This window comes from Scyliorhinus torazame, chromosome 17, assembly GCF_047496885.1.
Source record: "Scyliorhinus torazame isolate Kashiwa2021f chromosome 17, sScyTor2.1, whole genome shotgun sequence".
Lineage (NCBI taxonomy): Eukaryota > Metazoa > Chordata > Chondrichthyes > Carcharhiniformes > Scyliorhinidae > Scyliorhinus > Scyliorhinus torazame.
In genome coordinates this window covers 159,730,754-159,743,633 of record NC_092723.1, presented here as the reverse complement: position 1 = coordinate 159,743,633, position 12,880 = coordinate 159,730,754, and the positions used below count along the sequence as shown (strand labels likewise).

The 12,880-nt window shown below is 49.5% G+C and overlaps 1 protein-coding gene across 2 annotated transcripts in view; it reads right to left on the bottom strand.

Annotated features, from left to right (window-relative positions):
- Positions 1 to 12,290, bottom strand: part of LOC140394318 (uncharacterized protein C16orf52 homolog B) — a 145,477-nt gene extending 133,187 nt beyond the window's left edge. The window contains exon 1 of one of the 2 annotated variants that reach the window (XR_011935849.1): positions 11,800 to 12,290. Coding sequence is in view for 1 of the 2 variants with exons in the window: in XM_072481473.1 (XP_072337574.1) it covers positions 11,800 to 11,905 (106 nt within the window). In the remaining variant the exon portion in view is untranslated. The remainder of the gene's footprint in view (positions 1 to 11,799) is intronic. The other variant, XM_072481473.1, reaches the window with a different exon arrangement.
- Positions 12,291 to 12,880: the final 590 nt, after the last annotated feature.

Sequence of the window (12,880 nt, the reverse complement as noted above, 5' to 3'; positions counted from 1 at the left end):
CACAACCCAAAGATGTACAGGCTAGGTGGATTGGCCACGCTAAATTGCCTCTTAATTGGAAAAAATTAATTGGGTACTCTAAATTTATTTTTAAAAAGCTGAACAGAAATATCCACCACAAACTGGTGTCCCAAAAAAAGCTTCAATTTCAGATAGCAAAACATAATGTTTCAGCAGCCCCATCAAAACAAAATTAACAGCTCCAGTGCAACGAGAAGAAATGAGAATTGGCTTTTGTGGGAAACAAAATGTTCTGTGGGTATCATGGAGAGTCTAAGCACCTTTATGCTCCAGATTAGCAGGGGTCTGGTGTACTGAACGTTGTGCTACACTGTCCTGTTGGTGTCTCACACGGACGGTGGTTGCTAGAAATGCCCTAACTCTCTAGAGTGATTTGAAGAAAAGCATGCAATTAGGAATAGAATAAGTGTTAGAACTATTAGATATGCAAGGGAACATGATTCACAGAGCAGCAGCAGCTTGCAAACTATCCTTATAATGCCACCTACACTAATGTTACAGTGTTTGGATAAAGCCCGCACAAATAGCTCATTTAAACTGCAGAACTGCTTGCACTGGGGTGGTTGTGCATTATGCGGGTACCTGTGTTCCAAATTCACTCCACTTTTACCCGGGGTGCACTCAGAGGTTGGCAACAAGGGCAGAATATATGTACAGACACAATATATATGTTTTCCAAGAGTGTAAAGGGACCAGTTTACATCTGCTTCCAGACTGGAGGGAATATTGGTCCTGGAGGTAAGCAATCTCATGTGAAGTGTTGTTCCTTACCACCAGGAACATGGACACCACTTTGTTTTATAGCACCATTACCAGAAGGCAGCTCCACCCAACAAACCACAGCACCACTTCCACATTTTGGTACACAAATTAGTGCATAATTTTATACAAATACTATTAAATGCAATAACAGCACAACAGTTGTTCCTTTGGCTACATGATGCTACTACCTCTTTCATGTTGAGGCAACAGTTGCCAGAAGCCATCCCTAAATGCTAACCATTGAAATATTAGAAAATAGCAGAAAAGGACAACAGGAAGAGCCTAATGGGGGCTCAACAGTCTGTAAGGAAAATACAAAGGATTTCAGCTAGATGAAACATCCTGCAAGCACTGAAGAAGTGTTGGAGCCAGTAGATATGGGAGGGGGAAAAACTTGTGTTTAGGTGTACTACAATACAGGAGAAAATGGATGCTCTATTAATCTGAGCGCCAACAGGCCATCCAAACAGTAATGCAATTGGTAATTAGCAATGTTAAACCAATGAGAAAACACAAAGATGAATTTTTATCCTGCTCTGTAATTCAAATCCTGAAATCAGTAAATGAAATAATTCTTAAAAAGAAAAGGCCATTGCAATTAAGTCCAGTAATTCTTCATACCCTATTTCGGTACAATGACAGAATAGTCCGGTATTGAATTATTGCTCTAGACATTTCAAAGTCAGAATCTGTAACCTTTTTGTGCAACTCTACAAATGAATGAGAAATTGTCTGACTGCATTTTAGCAACCGAATAAATAAAATTAGTATTCCCCATGTATGGGCAGCACGGTAGCATTGTGGATAGCACAATTGCTTCACAGCTCCAGGGTCCCAGGTTCGATTCCGGCTTGGGTCACTGTCTGTGCGGAGTCTGCACATCCTCCCTGTGTGCGTGTGGGTTTCCTCCGGGTGCTCCGGTTTCCTCCCACAGTCTAAAGATGTGCAGGTTAGGCGATTGGTCATGATAAATTGCCCTTAGTATCCAAAATTGACCTTAGTGTTGGGTGGGGTTACTGGGTTATGGGGATAGGGTGCTCTTTCCAAGAGCTGGTGTAGACTCGATGGGCCAAATGGCCTCCTTCTGCACTGTAAATGCTATGATTTCCAACTGGATTGAAATATTCCCAGTGAAGCTGCTGCATTGTGAAATCTGAGGAGGGGCCGCTTCTATGAACACATGCAGCAAGATTTCTGCTACTTAATTTTGTTCCTTCCAATCATTAGAATGAGCCACCAAGTCCAAAGGCATTTACGATGGGCAACCCATGCTGGCCTTGCCAGCGTCACCCACATTCCATGAAAGAATAAAAAAAAGCTCTGGTACTTTGGCCTTTCATATCAAGCACGTCAAAAGAGTTTGATGCTGTTTTGTTTGAGATCATATACGAGGAAGAGAGGTTACTGTAGGGAGAAATTTAGCCTTGCATTATACCAGGCCGCCAGGTCAGTGAGCAGGACCTCAGAGCAGGCTCTTGTCATAGAGTCATAAAGTCTACAGCACAGAATAGGCCTTTCAGCCTATTTCATCTGCACCGGTCAAAAACAACCACGTAACTATTCTAATCCCATTTTCCAGCACTTAGCCCATAGCCTTGTATGCTTTGGCATCATAGTGCACATCTAAGTACTTCTTAAATGTTATGAGGGTCTCTGCCTCCACCACCCTTTCAGGCAGCGGGTTCCAGGTACCCACCCTCTGGGTGAAAAAGTTTTTCTTCACATCCCCTCACCTTAACGCTATGCCCCACGGTAACTGATCCCTCCACCAAGGGGAAATGTTTCTTTTATCTACTCTATCTATGCCCCTCATGATTTTATACATCTCTATCACGTCCCCCCTCAGTTTCCTTTGCTCCAAGGAAAACAACACCAGTCTATCCAGTCTCTCTTCATAATTAAAACACTCCAGCCCAGGAAACATCCTGATAAATATCCTCTTTACACCCTTTCCAGTGCTATCACATCCCTCCTATAATGTGGATTCCAGAACTGCACACAATAGTATAGCTGTGGCCTAACCAATGTTTTATACAGTTCCAACATAACCTCTCTGCTCTTAAACTCCATGCCTCAGCTAATAAAGGCAAGTATACTATATATCTTCTTAACCACTGTATCCACCTACTCTGCTTCCTTAAGGAACCAGTGTACATGCACCAAGGTCCCTCTGTTTCACGTTGCTTCCTAGGATACTGCCGTTTATCATGTATTCTCTTGCCTTGTTTGTCCTACCCAAGTGCATCACCTCACACTTATCCGGATTGAATTCCATTTGCCACTGATCAGCCCATCTAACCAGCCCATCTATATGCTCTTGTAATCTAAGGCTCCCCTCCTCACTATTTACCACCCCACCAATCTGCGATTTACTGATCGACCCTCCTACATTCATGTCCAAATCATTTATAGAAACCACAAACAGCAAGTGCCCCAACACTAACCCCTGTGGGATCCCACTGGACACGGGCTTCCAGTCAGAAAAACACCCCTTGACCATCACCCTCTGCTTCCTGCCACTCAGCCAATTCTGGAATTAATTTGCCAAATTTCCTTGGATCTCGTGGGCTCTTACCTTCGTTATCAGTCTCCCATGTGGGACTTTATCAAAAGGCTTCCTGAAATCCAAATAGACTATGTCAAATGCATTTCCCTCATCTACACTTCCCCTTAACAAAACCATGCTGACTGTTCTTGATTAATCCCTTCCTCTCCAAAATACAGATTAATTTGGTCTCTCAGAACTGCTGAACTAGTAATCCAAAGACCTAGGATAATGATCTGGGGACCTGGGTTTGAATCCCACCATGGCAGGTGATGGGATTTAAACGCAATAAAAAATATCTGGAGTAAAAGTCTAATGATTACCATGAAACCATTGGAATTTGTCGTAAAAATCCATCTGATTCACTAATGTCCTTTAGGGAAGAAAATCTAACGTGCTTACCTGGTGTGGCCTACATGTGACTCCAGACTCACAGCAATGTGGTTGACTATTAACTCTCCCCTCAAGGTCAATTAGGGATGGGCACAAATGCTGGCACCGCCTGTGATGCCCACGTCCCATAAACAAATTTTAAAAAAGAATTGCTTCCAATCGTATCCCCACCACTGAAGTTAGACTGACCGGCCTGTAGTTTACGGTTTATCCTTTCCTCCCTTCTTGAATAATGGTACTACATTAGCTATCCTCCAGTCCTCCAGTGCCTCTCCTGTGGTCAGAGAGAAATTGAAAATTATTGCCAGTGCCCCAGCTATTTTATCCTTTGCCTCATTCAACAGCCTGGAATACATTTAATCTGGCCCTGGAGATTTGGCTACTTTTAAGCATGACAGACAACTCAGAACCTCCTCTCAGTCTATGTTAATTTCTTTAATTTTATCACAGCCCTTCACCATGATTTCTATACGAACCGGCCCTTTCACTAGTGAACACTGACACAAAGTATTCATTTAGAACCCTATTTATGTCCTCCAGCTACACACAAAAATTACCCATGTGGTTCTTAATGGGTCACACTCCTTCCCTAGTTTTCCTTTTACCCTTAAATGTACTTGTAAAACGCACTGCTGTCTCACGGCGCCGAGGTCCCGGTTAGAGCCCGGCCCCCTGTCTGTGTGGAGTTTGCACATTCTCCCCATGTCTGTGTGGGTTTCACCCCCACAACACAAAGATGTGCAGAGGAGGTGGATTGGCCATCTAAATTGCCCCTTAATTGGATTTTTTTTAAAACTTAAAGTAACACACCCAAGTGCCTTAACATCTCATTCTGCAATATCAGCTTAAAGTGGTCAGCATCAACCAAGTCCTTCAGGAACATCATGGTAGGAGCATAACAAAATGAAATTGGACTTCATGTCTATTCTGCACACATCCTGATTTGATTACATAGACAGTTAGCTGTCCCAACTAAAAATGGTCTTTCTTACTCTTAAAATTAACACAAAGTTTGCTGAAAACTGTGAACATAGAAATTACAGACCTGCCATGGGGCCAGTACACACACACTGCCAAACACGGATTGTTTCATTCTGACTGCGGCACAAGTACAAAAACAACTTCCTGTTGAAAGAGGCCAACAAACAAGGCGATCTGTGGGTTCAGCAGCTGATGGCCACAGCCCATCCAAAGGTACCAGCACAGGCAAAATGTCACACACGTGAGGTTGTTTGATGCTAATTAGGCAGCAGCAGATTATATATGGGGTTATTTCTACAGCACTGACGCTGGGATTTGACACTAAAAATATTAATCTAATATGTGCACCAAACACACTGACAACAATCCCAAGCTGTGCCACATAGGTTTATGCTTGTAATCGCTCTGACAGCAGAATGACCCATTTCTGTTCTTATGTTTCAATGTTACCAGTATAATCCGTCATGTAGAGATCAGGCATCTCCCCGGTGAGGAAGGTCACTCTACGTCACTCTCGAAACACACCCTAACTATCTACTTCACCGCAAAGATGTCAGGCAAAGTCCTTCCACCCTGACATTGGGGGCAATGGTAGATGTTGAAGCCAAGTGAAAGCAATGAGATATGAGAAGAACAAGCAAGCCTGTGTGCCTACTTTTCATTTTGATATTTGCATAATGTGCTGTAATCAGTAAATATCAGAAAAAACGCTGCATCAATCTTTGGAGGCTGAACAAGAAATATGTTTTTAAGGTCCTGATGCAAAGTACAATGTGCACCTATAACCTTGAAACAACTGGTTAGAGCACATTTAGCTTCATATCAATGGACTGGATTATATTATGATATTAAGTAAATTACACAGAAGGAGGGGACAGAGTAAAACCATATTGTGCCAAACACTCTGAAAACAGGTTCCACACAAAGACACGATGGAATGAAGAAACAGAAAGTAAAAACAAGTTGAAGGAAATAGAAAAAGACACATACAATTGGGCAGTAAAATGCTGTGCAACATAAACTCCTGGAAATGGTACAAAACAAACAGATGGATTGAAGACTGTTCAAAGTGAAAGCACTGGCAGGATATTGTTGTGGGCTAGATATAAAAATCAAGGCTTCTGAAGAAGTGCATAAAAAGGAAGCAGCTGCAAAGCCATTCAGACAAGATTATGGAAGTCAGCTCAATAAAACTGCACAAGAACTGCCGGTGCTTTTTCAAAATAATTTTACAATCTTACTGATGTGATGTTGTTGATGTTACAGAATTATAGAATCCATACAGTGCAGAAGGAGGCCATTTGGCCACTGAGTCTGCACCAGCCCTTGGAAAGAGCACCCTACTTAAGCCCACGCCTCCATCCCATTCCTGTAACCCAGTAACCCCACCCAACATTTTGGACCCAAGGGGCAATTTATCATGATCAATCCACTTAATCTGCACATCTTTGGACTGTGGGAGGAAACTTGGGCAATCGGAGGAAACGCACGCAGATATGGGGAGAAAACTCCACAGTCACACGAGGCCAGAATTGAACCTGGATCCCTGGAGCTGTGAGGCAGCAGTGCTAACCACTGTGCCGCCCCTGGACATCGTAAAACATTTGGTACATTTAGAGATGCCAAGTCCAAAAAGATCAGATTAGCTGGGATATTTTTCTGTAATTGATGAAAACCCATGTCATTTCAATAATTAATGTCTATATACCAGTGCACCTGGCAAAAGTTTTAAAAAGTTTGAAATGCTTTCTAGCCTAGTGATTTCTAGGCAGTTGAAAACCTGGATGTATCAAACTCTATGTAGCCTTTGTTGAAATTATTGGTCGAGAATAACATACACCATCAGAAATCAAAAAGGGCTACATAATCAAAACCGCACTCAGAAAAGGAGCAAACTATTTAGTAACTTGAGAGACTTCAACATAAAACACTCTGCATAAATGCAAGTAATTCTAAAACAATATCTCCTCCCATAAAGTGACATCAACTCTAATATAGCTTGGAAAGGTATGAAGTACGATCATGTGCAAAATGTTTGGACATTCTCAAGTATTTCAGGTGACAAGAAACATTATTTCAAAGAATCAAATAGTATGCAACGGGTCCATCAGCCAAAATATTCTTGTAGTTTTTTTTAAATAATAAAAGCTTAAATGGTTTCTCTTCTCGAGTATCATCTTCATGTATGGAAGTGGGCATAAGAACAGGTGAAGGCTGTTCATCCCTCAAGCCTGTTCCACTATACAATCAGATGTTGGCTTATCTGTACGTCAATTCCATTTACCCACATCTGCGCCTTATCCCTATATAATCTTATCTAATAAATCTTGAAAATCTTAAACTGACCCCAACATCCACAGCCTCTCCTGAGTTCCAGATTTCCACCCCCTTTGTGATATAAAGTGCTTTCTGATTTCACCCCTAAACGGCCTAGCTCTAAGTTTAAGAATACACCCCTCCTGTTTTTGGATCCCATCACTAGAGGAAGTAATTTGTAACATCTCTATCAAATGAGCTTAACATTTTTAACACCCCTATCACATCACCCCGACTTTCAAAACTCATGGGAACGCAAGGCAAGTTTATGCTTGAGCTTTGACAAAGTCATCCAGACTCAAAATGTTAGCTCCCTTGGCGTCACTTTAACTTGGCTAAGTAGTTAGCACTACTGCCTCACAGCTCCAGAGTATCTATCAGGTTCAATTCCAGCCTCGGGTGACTTTCTGCGTGGAGTCTGCACTTTCTCCCCGTGTCTGCGTGAGTTTCCTCCACGTGCTCCAGTTTCCTCTCACAGTCCAAAGATGTGCAGGTTAGGTGGATTGGCCATGATAAATTGCCCTTAGCGTCCAAAAGGTTAGGTGGGGTTACTGGGTTATGGAGATAGGGCGGAGGCGTGGACTTAAGTGGGGTGCTCTATCCAAGAGCTGGTGCAGACTGGATGGGCCGAATGGCCTCCCTCCGCACTGTAAATTCTATGATTCTCTCTCCACGGATACGGTCAGACCTGCTGAGAAAGTCCAGTATCTCCTGTTTTTGTTTTAATTTACGCAGCGTGTTCTCTAAAGCTATTCCACACTGGCTTTAGTTTACAACATCAATTTCCCCGACACCACCCACTCTTCTACAGAAAATAGATTGCAACAAGAGACAGTGAGAGTCAGAGAACAGCAAAGAAAGCACAGCTGCACCTCTGTGGCCAAAAAGCTGCCGCCCATTCATCGCATAGAATTCCTGATAAATGTCAAAACTGAGTTTTGTGCTAAATATTGACCAGGACACCAGCAGAAATCTGCTGCTTTTCTTCAGATTGTAACCTTAGATTATTCACATCCATTGGAGAGGGAAGACGGAGCCTTGATTTGATGTCGCATCCAGGAGACTGCACCTCTGATAGTGCAGTAGCATTCCCCTGGGAGTACCGGCCTAGATGATGTGTTCAAGTCTACAGAGCAGGGCTCTGATGCAAAAGTGCGAACACTGAGGCAAACCTGACACACTGCCACAAAAAATAAATGCGGAATAAACCAGTACCAAGAGTTACTTCTATTGTGCTGACCCATCTTTTCCAAGTTTTAATCAAATTAAACCAGGTGCTGCACAAATGCCTCACTGAATGAGCTTGACTGTGTTTGTCCCAAGAGCCGCAATGGGTCACACATCAGCTGCCACCATCTGTTCTAATTTGTTAACTTCAGTTTCTTAAAAGAATTATTAACAATTTTACTGCCCAAACTTCAGGAACTAAGAAGCAAAACTAACATTTCAAATTAGAAAACATTTGTAACCGTTCACGCACACACACAATGTCTTAAATATTTGCTACTGGTATACTATTCACAATAAATAGAATATTTTTAATAAATTTAGCAGTATTTCAATTTTTGTATCTCATAACCATACCGTATATATTATTAATAAAATGTTCCTGCTTTCCTTTCAAATTCTTGTACAAGTCAGCATTTTAAAAGTTCTGCAAACAAAAAGATTTTTTTTAATTTGTTTTTTTTTAAACTGGACCATTCACATCTACTTCCCTTAATGCACTCTACACTACAGACTGCCAAGACATCATTTTGAAGCATCTTTTACACACCGGAGCAATATTTTGCAACACTCGGCTTGTAATCTGTAGGTGTGACAAGATGATCTTTAAAAGCATAAACAAAGAAACACTCATCAGAAATATTCAGCATTACTGTTGTACATAAATGGACATCGCACAAATCCAAACCTGAAATTAGATCAGGCACTTTCCTCCCAACCTGAAATTAGATCAGATACTGCAACATTTCAAACCAAATGACTCTGGTTTGTCCTGACACTGGACAGTGAAACCTTCCTCTCCAATATATGCAAAGCAGTAGGATTTCCTGCTAACAGCTGCAAGACAACACTTGAGGGTAGAATTGCTTGCACTAAGAGCTTCAAAAATTAATCAGATAGATACTGAAGTGTCTATGTCATATGGAACAAATGTCATAACTTGCATCAGAGAGGAGGATAAATAATTTATCTTCAATCAACTTAAAAGTTAAAAGGGGAAGAACAGCAGGCTGCTCTATCTCACACATGTATTCAGAGGACCATACACTGTCTCACCCACCCACGTAAACAGAGTGGCAAGAAATCAAAAGCAGAGGCAGGGCTGGGGAGAAGGGAAAAGAAAGGAGTTGGGCAAAGGATGTAACGAGAGGAGGCAGCAATGTACAGGAGGTTGTAGCAAGTGGGGAAGAATTGGTGAAGGAGCAGTAGGAGAGGTGTTGTTGGACGAAAGAGTTGGGGCACACTGGGTCTTGTTGTTGGGGAAGCATGGGTGTACAAGGTGTTGTTGAGGTGAGGTGTTGTGGGAGAGGCCGGGGGAGGTCACAAGATTGGGGGGGGGGAATGTGGGCAATTGTGGATGAGTGCAGGCGAGGAGGGAGTGCAGGTGAACTAGGGGTGTCAGTGGCAAGGCATGGAGGAGATTAATGGCAAGGATATTGTGGAAGGTTGAGGGGAGACAGTGGAGAGTTGAAGGAAAGCTTTTGAGGGGAGAAACTGTGGGAGGTTTCGCAGAGAAGGTTTCAGGTACAACACAGAGGTTTTGGGAGAAAGATTTACAGGAGAACACAGGTTTGAGGGAGGCTTTGATGGGGGAGACTGTGGAATGTTTTGGCGGAAGGGAGACAGTGTGGGGTATTGGTGGAGCGTTCAAGCGGAATACAATGGGAAGGTTTGAGGGGGACACTGCAGAAAGAGGCAGAAGGGGGCGAGACACTGTTGAAAACGGGGCGAGACACTGGAAAACAGGGGGTGACGGCGCGAGAAGAGGGGGTGGCGGCGCGGGAAGAGGGGGCGGCGGCGCGGGAAGAGGGGGCGGCGGCGCGGGAAGAGGGGGCGGCGGCGCGGGAAGAGGGGGCGGCGGCGCGGGAAGAGGGGGCGGCGGCGCGGGAAGAGGGGGCGGCGGCGCGGGAAGAGGGGGCGGCGGCGCGGGAAGAGGGGGCGGCGGCGCGGGAAGAGGGGGCGGCGGCGCGGGAAGAGGGGGCGGCGGCGCGGGAAGAGGGGGCGGCGGCGCGGGAAGAGGGGGCGGCGGCGCGGGAAGAGGGGGCGGCGGCGCGGGAAGAGGGGGCGGCGGCGCGGGAAGAGGGGGCGGCGGCGCGGGAAGAGGGGGCGGCGGCGCGGGAAGAGGGGGCGGCGGCGCGGGAAGAGGGGGCGGCGGCGCGGGAAGAGGGGGCGGCGGCGCGGGAAGAGGGGGCGGCGGCGCGGGAAGAGGGGGCGGCGGCGCGGGAAGAGGGGGCGGCGGCGCGGGAAGAGGGGGCGGCGGCGCGGGAAGAGGGGGCGGCGGCGCGGGAAGAGGGGGCGGCGGCGCGGGAAGAGGGGGCGGCGGCGCGGGAAGAGGGGGCGGCGGCGCGGGAAGAGGGGGCGGCGGCGCGGGAAGAGGGGGCGGCGGCGCGGGAAGAGGGGGCGGCGGCGCGGGAAGAGGGGGCGGCAGCGCGGGAAGAGGGGGCGGCAGCGCGGGAAGAGGGGGCGGCAGCGCGGGAAGAGGGGGCGGCAGCGCGGGAAGAGGGGGCGGCAGCGCGGGAAGAGGGGGCGGCAGCGCGGGAAGAGGGGGCGGCAGCGCGGGAAGAGGGGGCGGCAGCGCGGGAAGAGGGGGCGGCAGCGCGGGAAGAGGGGGCGGCAGCGCGGGAAGAGGGGGCGGCAGCGCGGGAAGAGGGGGCGGCAGCGCGGGAAGAGGGGGCGGCAGCGCGGGAAGAGGGGGCGGCAGCGCGGGAAGAGGGGGCGGCAGCGCGGGAAGAGGGGGCGGCAGCGCGGGAAGAGGGGGCGGCAGCGCGGGAAGAGGGGGCGGCAGCGCGGGAAGAGGGGGCGGCAGCGCGGGAAGAGGGGGCGGCAGCGCGGGAAGAGGGGGCGGCAGCGCGGGAAGAGGGGGCGGCAGCGCGGGAAGAGGGGGCGGCAGCGCGGGAAGATGGGGCGACACTGAGGGGAGAGGGGTGACACTGCGGGGAGAGGGGTGACACTGCGGGGAGAGGGGTGACACTGCGGGGAGAGGGGTGACACTGCGGGGAAAGGGGTGACACTGCGGGGAAAGGGGTGACACTGCGGGGAAAGGGGTGACACTGCGGGGAAAGGGGTGACACTGCGGGGAAAGGGGTGACACTGCGGGGAAAGGGGTGACACTGCGGGGAAAGAGGTGACACTGCGGGGAAAGGGGTGACACTGCGGGGAAAGGGGTGACACTGAGGGGAAAGGGGTGACACTGCGGGGAAAGGGGTGACACTGCGGGGAAAGGGGTGACACTGCGGGGAAAGGGGTGACACTGCGGGGAAAGGGGTGACACTGCGGGGAAAGGGGTGACACTGTGGGGAAAGGGGTGACACTGTGGGGAAAGGGGTGACACTGCGGGGAAAGGGGTGACACTGCGGGGAAAGGGGTGACACTGCGGGGAAAGGGGTGACACTGCGGGGAAAGGGGTGACACTGCGGGGAAAGGGGTGACACTGCGGGGAAAGGGGTGACACTGCGGGGAAAGGGGTGACACTGCGGGGAAAGGTTAGGGGGGGGGGATTCAGGAAGGAGACAGTATGGGAGGGGGGACACTATGTGTGGCAGGCGGGCACCCACCTGCGGACTCCCCGGTGTTGATCCAGTCAGGATTGGCCAGGCTGGCGATGGCGAAGATGTCGGCGGCCAGGAAGAGACATCCTGAAATAATGGTCAGTTTATCCATGGCGGGTCCCAGCCGGCGGCAATGGGAGAGCGGCCGCCCTCACTCCGCATCCAGACCGTGACGGCTCCCGGCCGCCCAGCCCAAGCCGCGGAACATCGCCCGAGCCGAGCCCGGCCCGCGGAGCCCAGACCCGGGCTCGGAGCCCAGCCCTCACTCCGAGCGCGGCCGTGCTCCGACTGACTCGCTGGGTGCTCTCGGCCTCAGTTTCCCGTCTCCATTGTGGGGCCGGGGGCGGCGGCGCGAATAGATCCGATTCGACCCCGGCAGCGCCTCGAACGACGAGGGCAGCGATTCACGGCGGCGGCCGCGGCGGCAGCGTGCGCGCCCCCCAGCGTGCCCCCCGCGGGCACCCGCACGCAAGTGCGCGCGTGCGCGCCCGCAGCAGGACCTGGGGCGAAGATGAGAATCGAGGGACATCCAGATGTTCACGTTCCGAATCAGAAGGTTCTGGATTTAAATCCCAATCCACAGATTCAAAAATCAGAACAGTGCAGTACCGAGGGAGGCCGCCCTGTCCGAGAGGCAGTACCGAGGGAGGCCGTCCTGTCCGAGGGGCAATACCGAGGGAGGCCGCCCTGTCCGAGAGGCAGTACCGAGGGAGGCCGTCCTGTCCGAGGGGCAGTACCGAGGGAGGCCGCCCTGTCCGAGGGGCAGTACCGAGGGAGGCCGCCCTGTCCGAGGGGCAGTACCGAGGGAGGCCGCCCAGTCCGAGGGGCAGTACCGAGGGAGGCCGCCCTGTCCGAGAGGCAGTACCGAGGGAGGCCGCCCTGTCCGAGAGGCAGTACCGAGGGAGGCCGCCCAGTCCGAGGGGCAGTACCGAGGGAGGCCGCCCTGTCCGAGAGGCAGTACCGAGGGAGGCCGTCCTGTCCGAGGGGCAGTACCGAGGGAGGCCGCCCTGTCCGAGAGGCAGTACCGAGGGTGGCTGCTCTGTCGGAGGGGCAGTACCGAGGGAGGCTGCCCTGTCCGAGGGGGTAA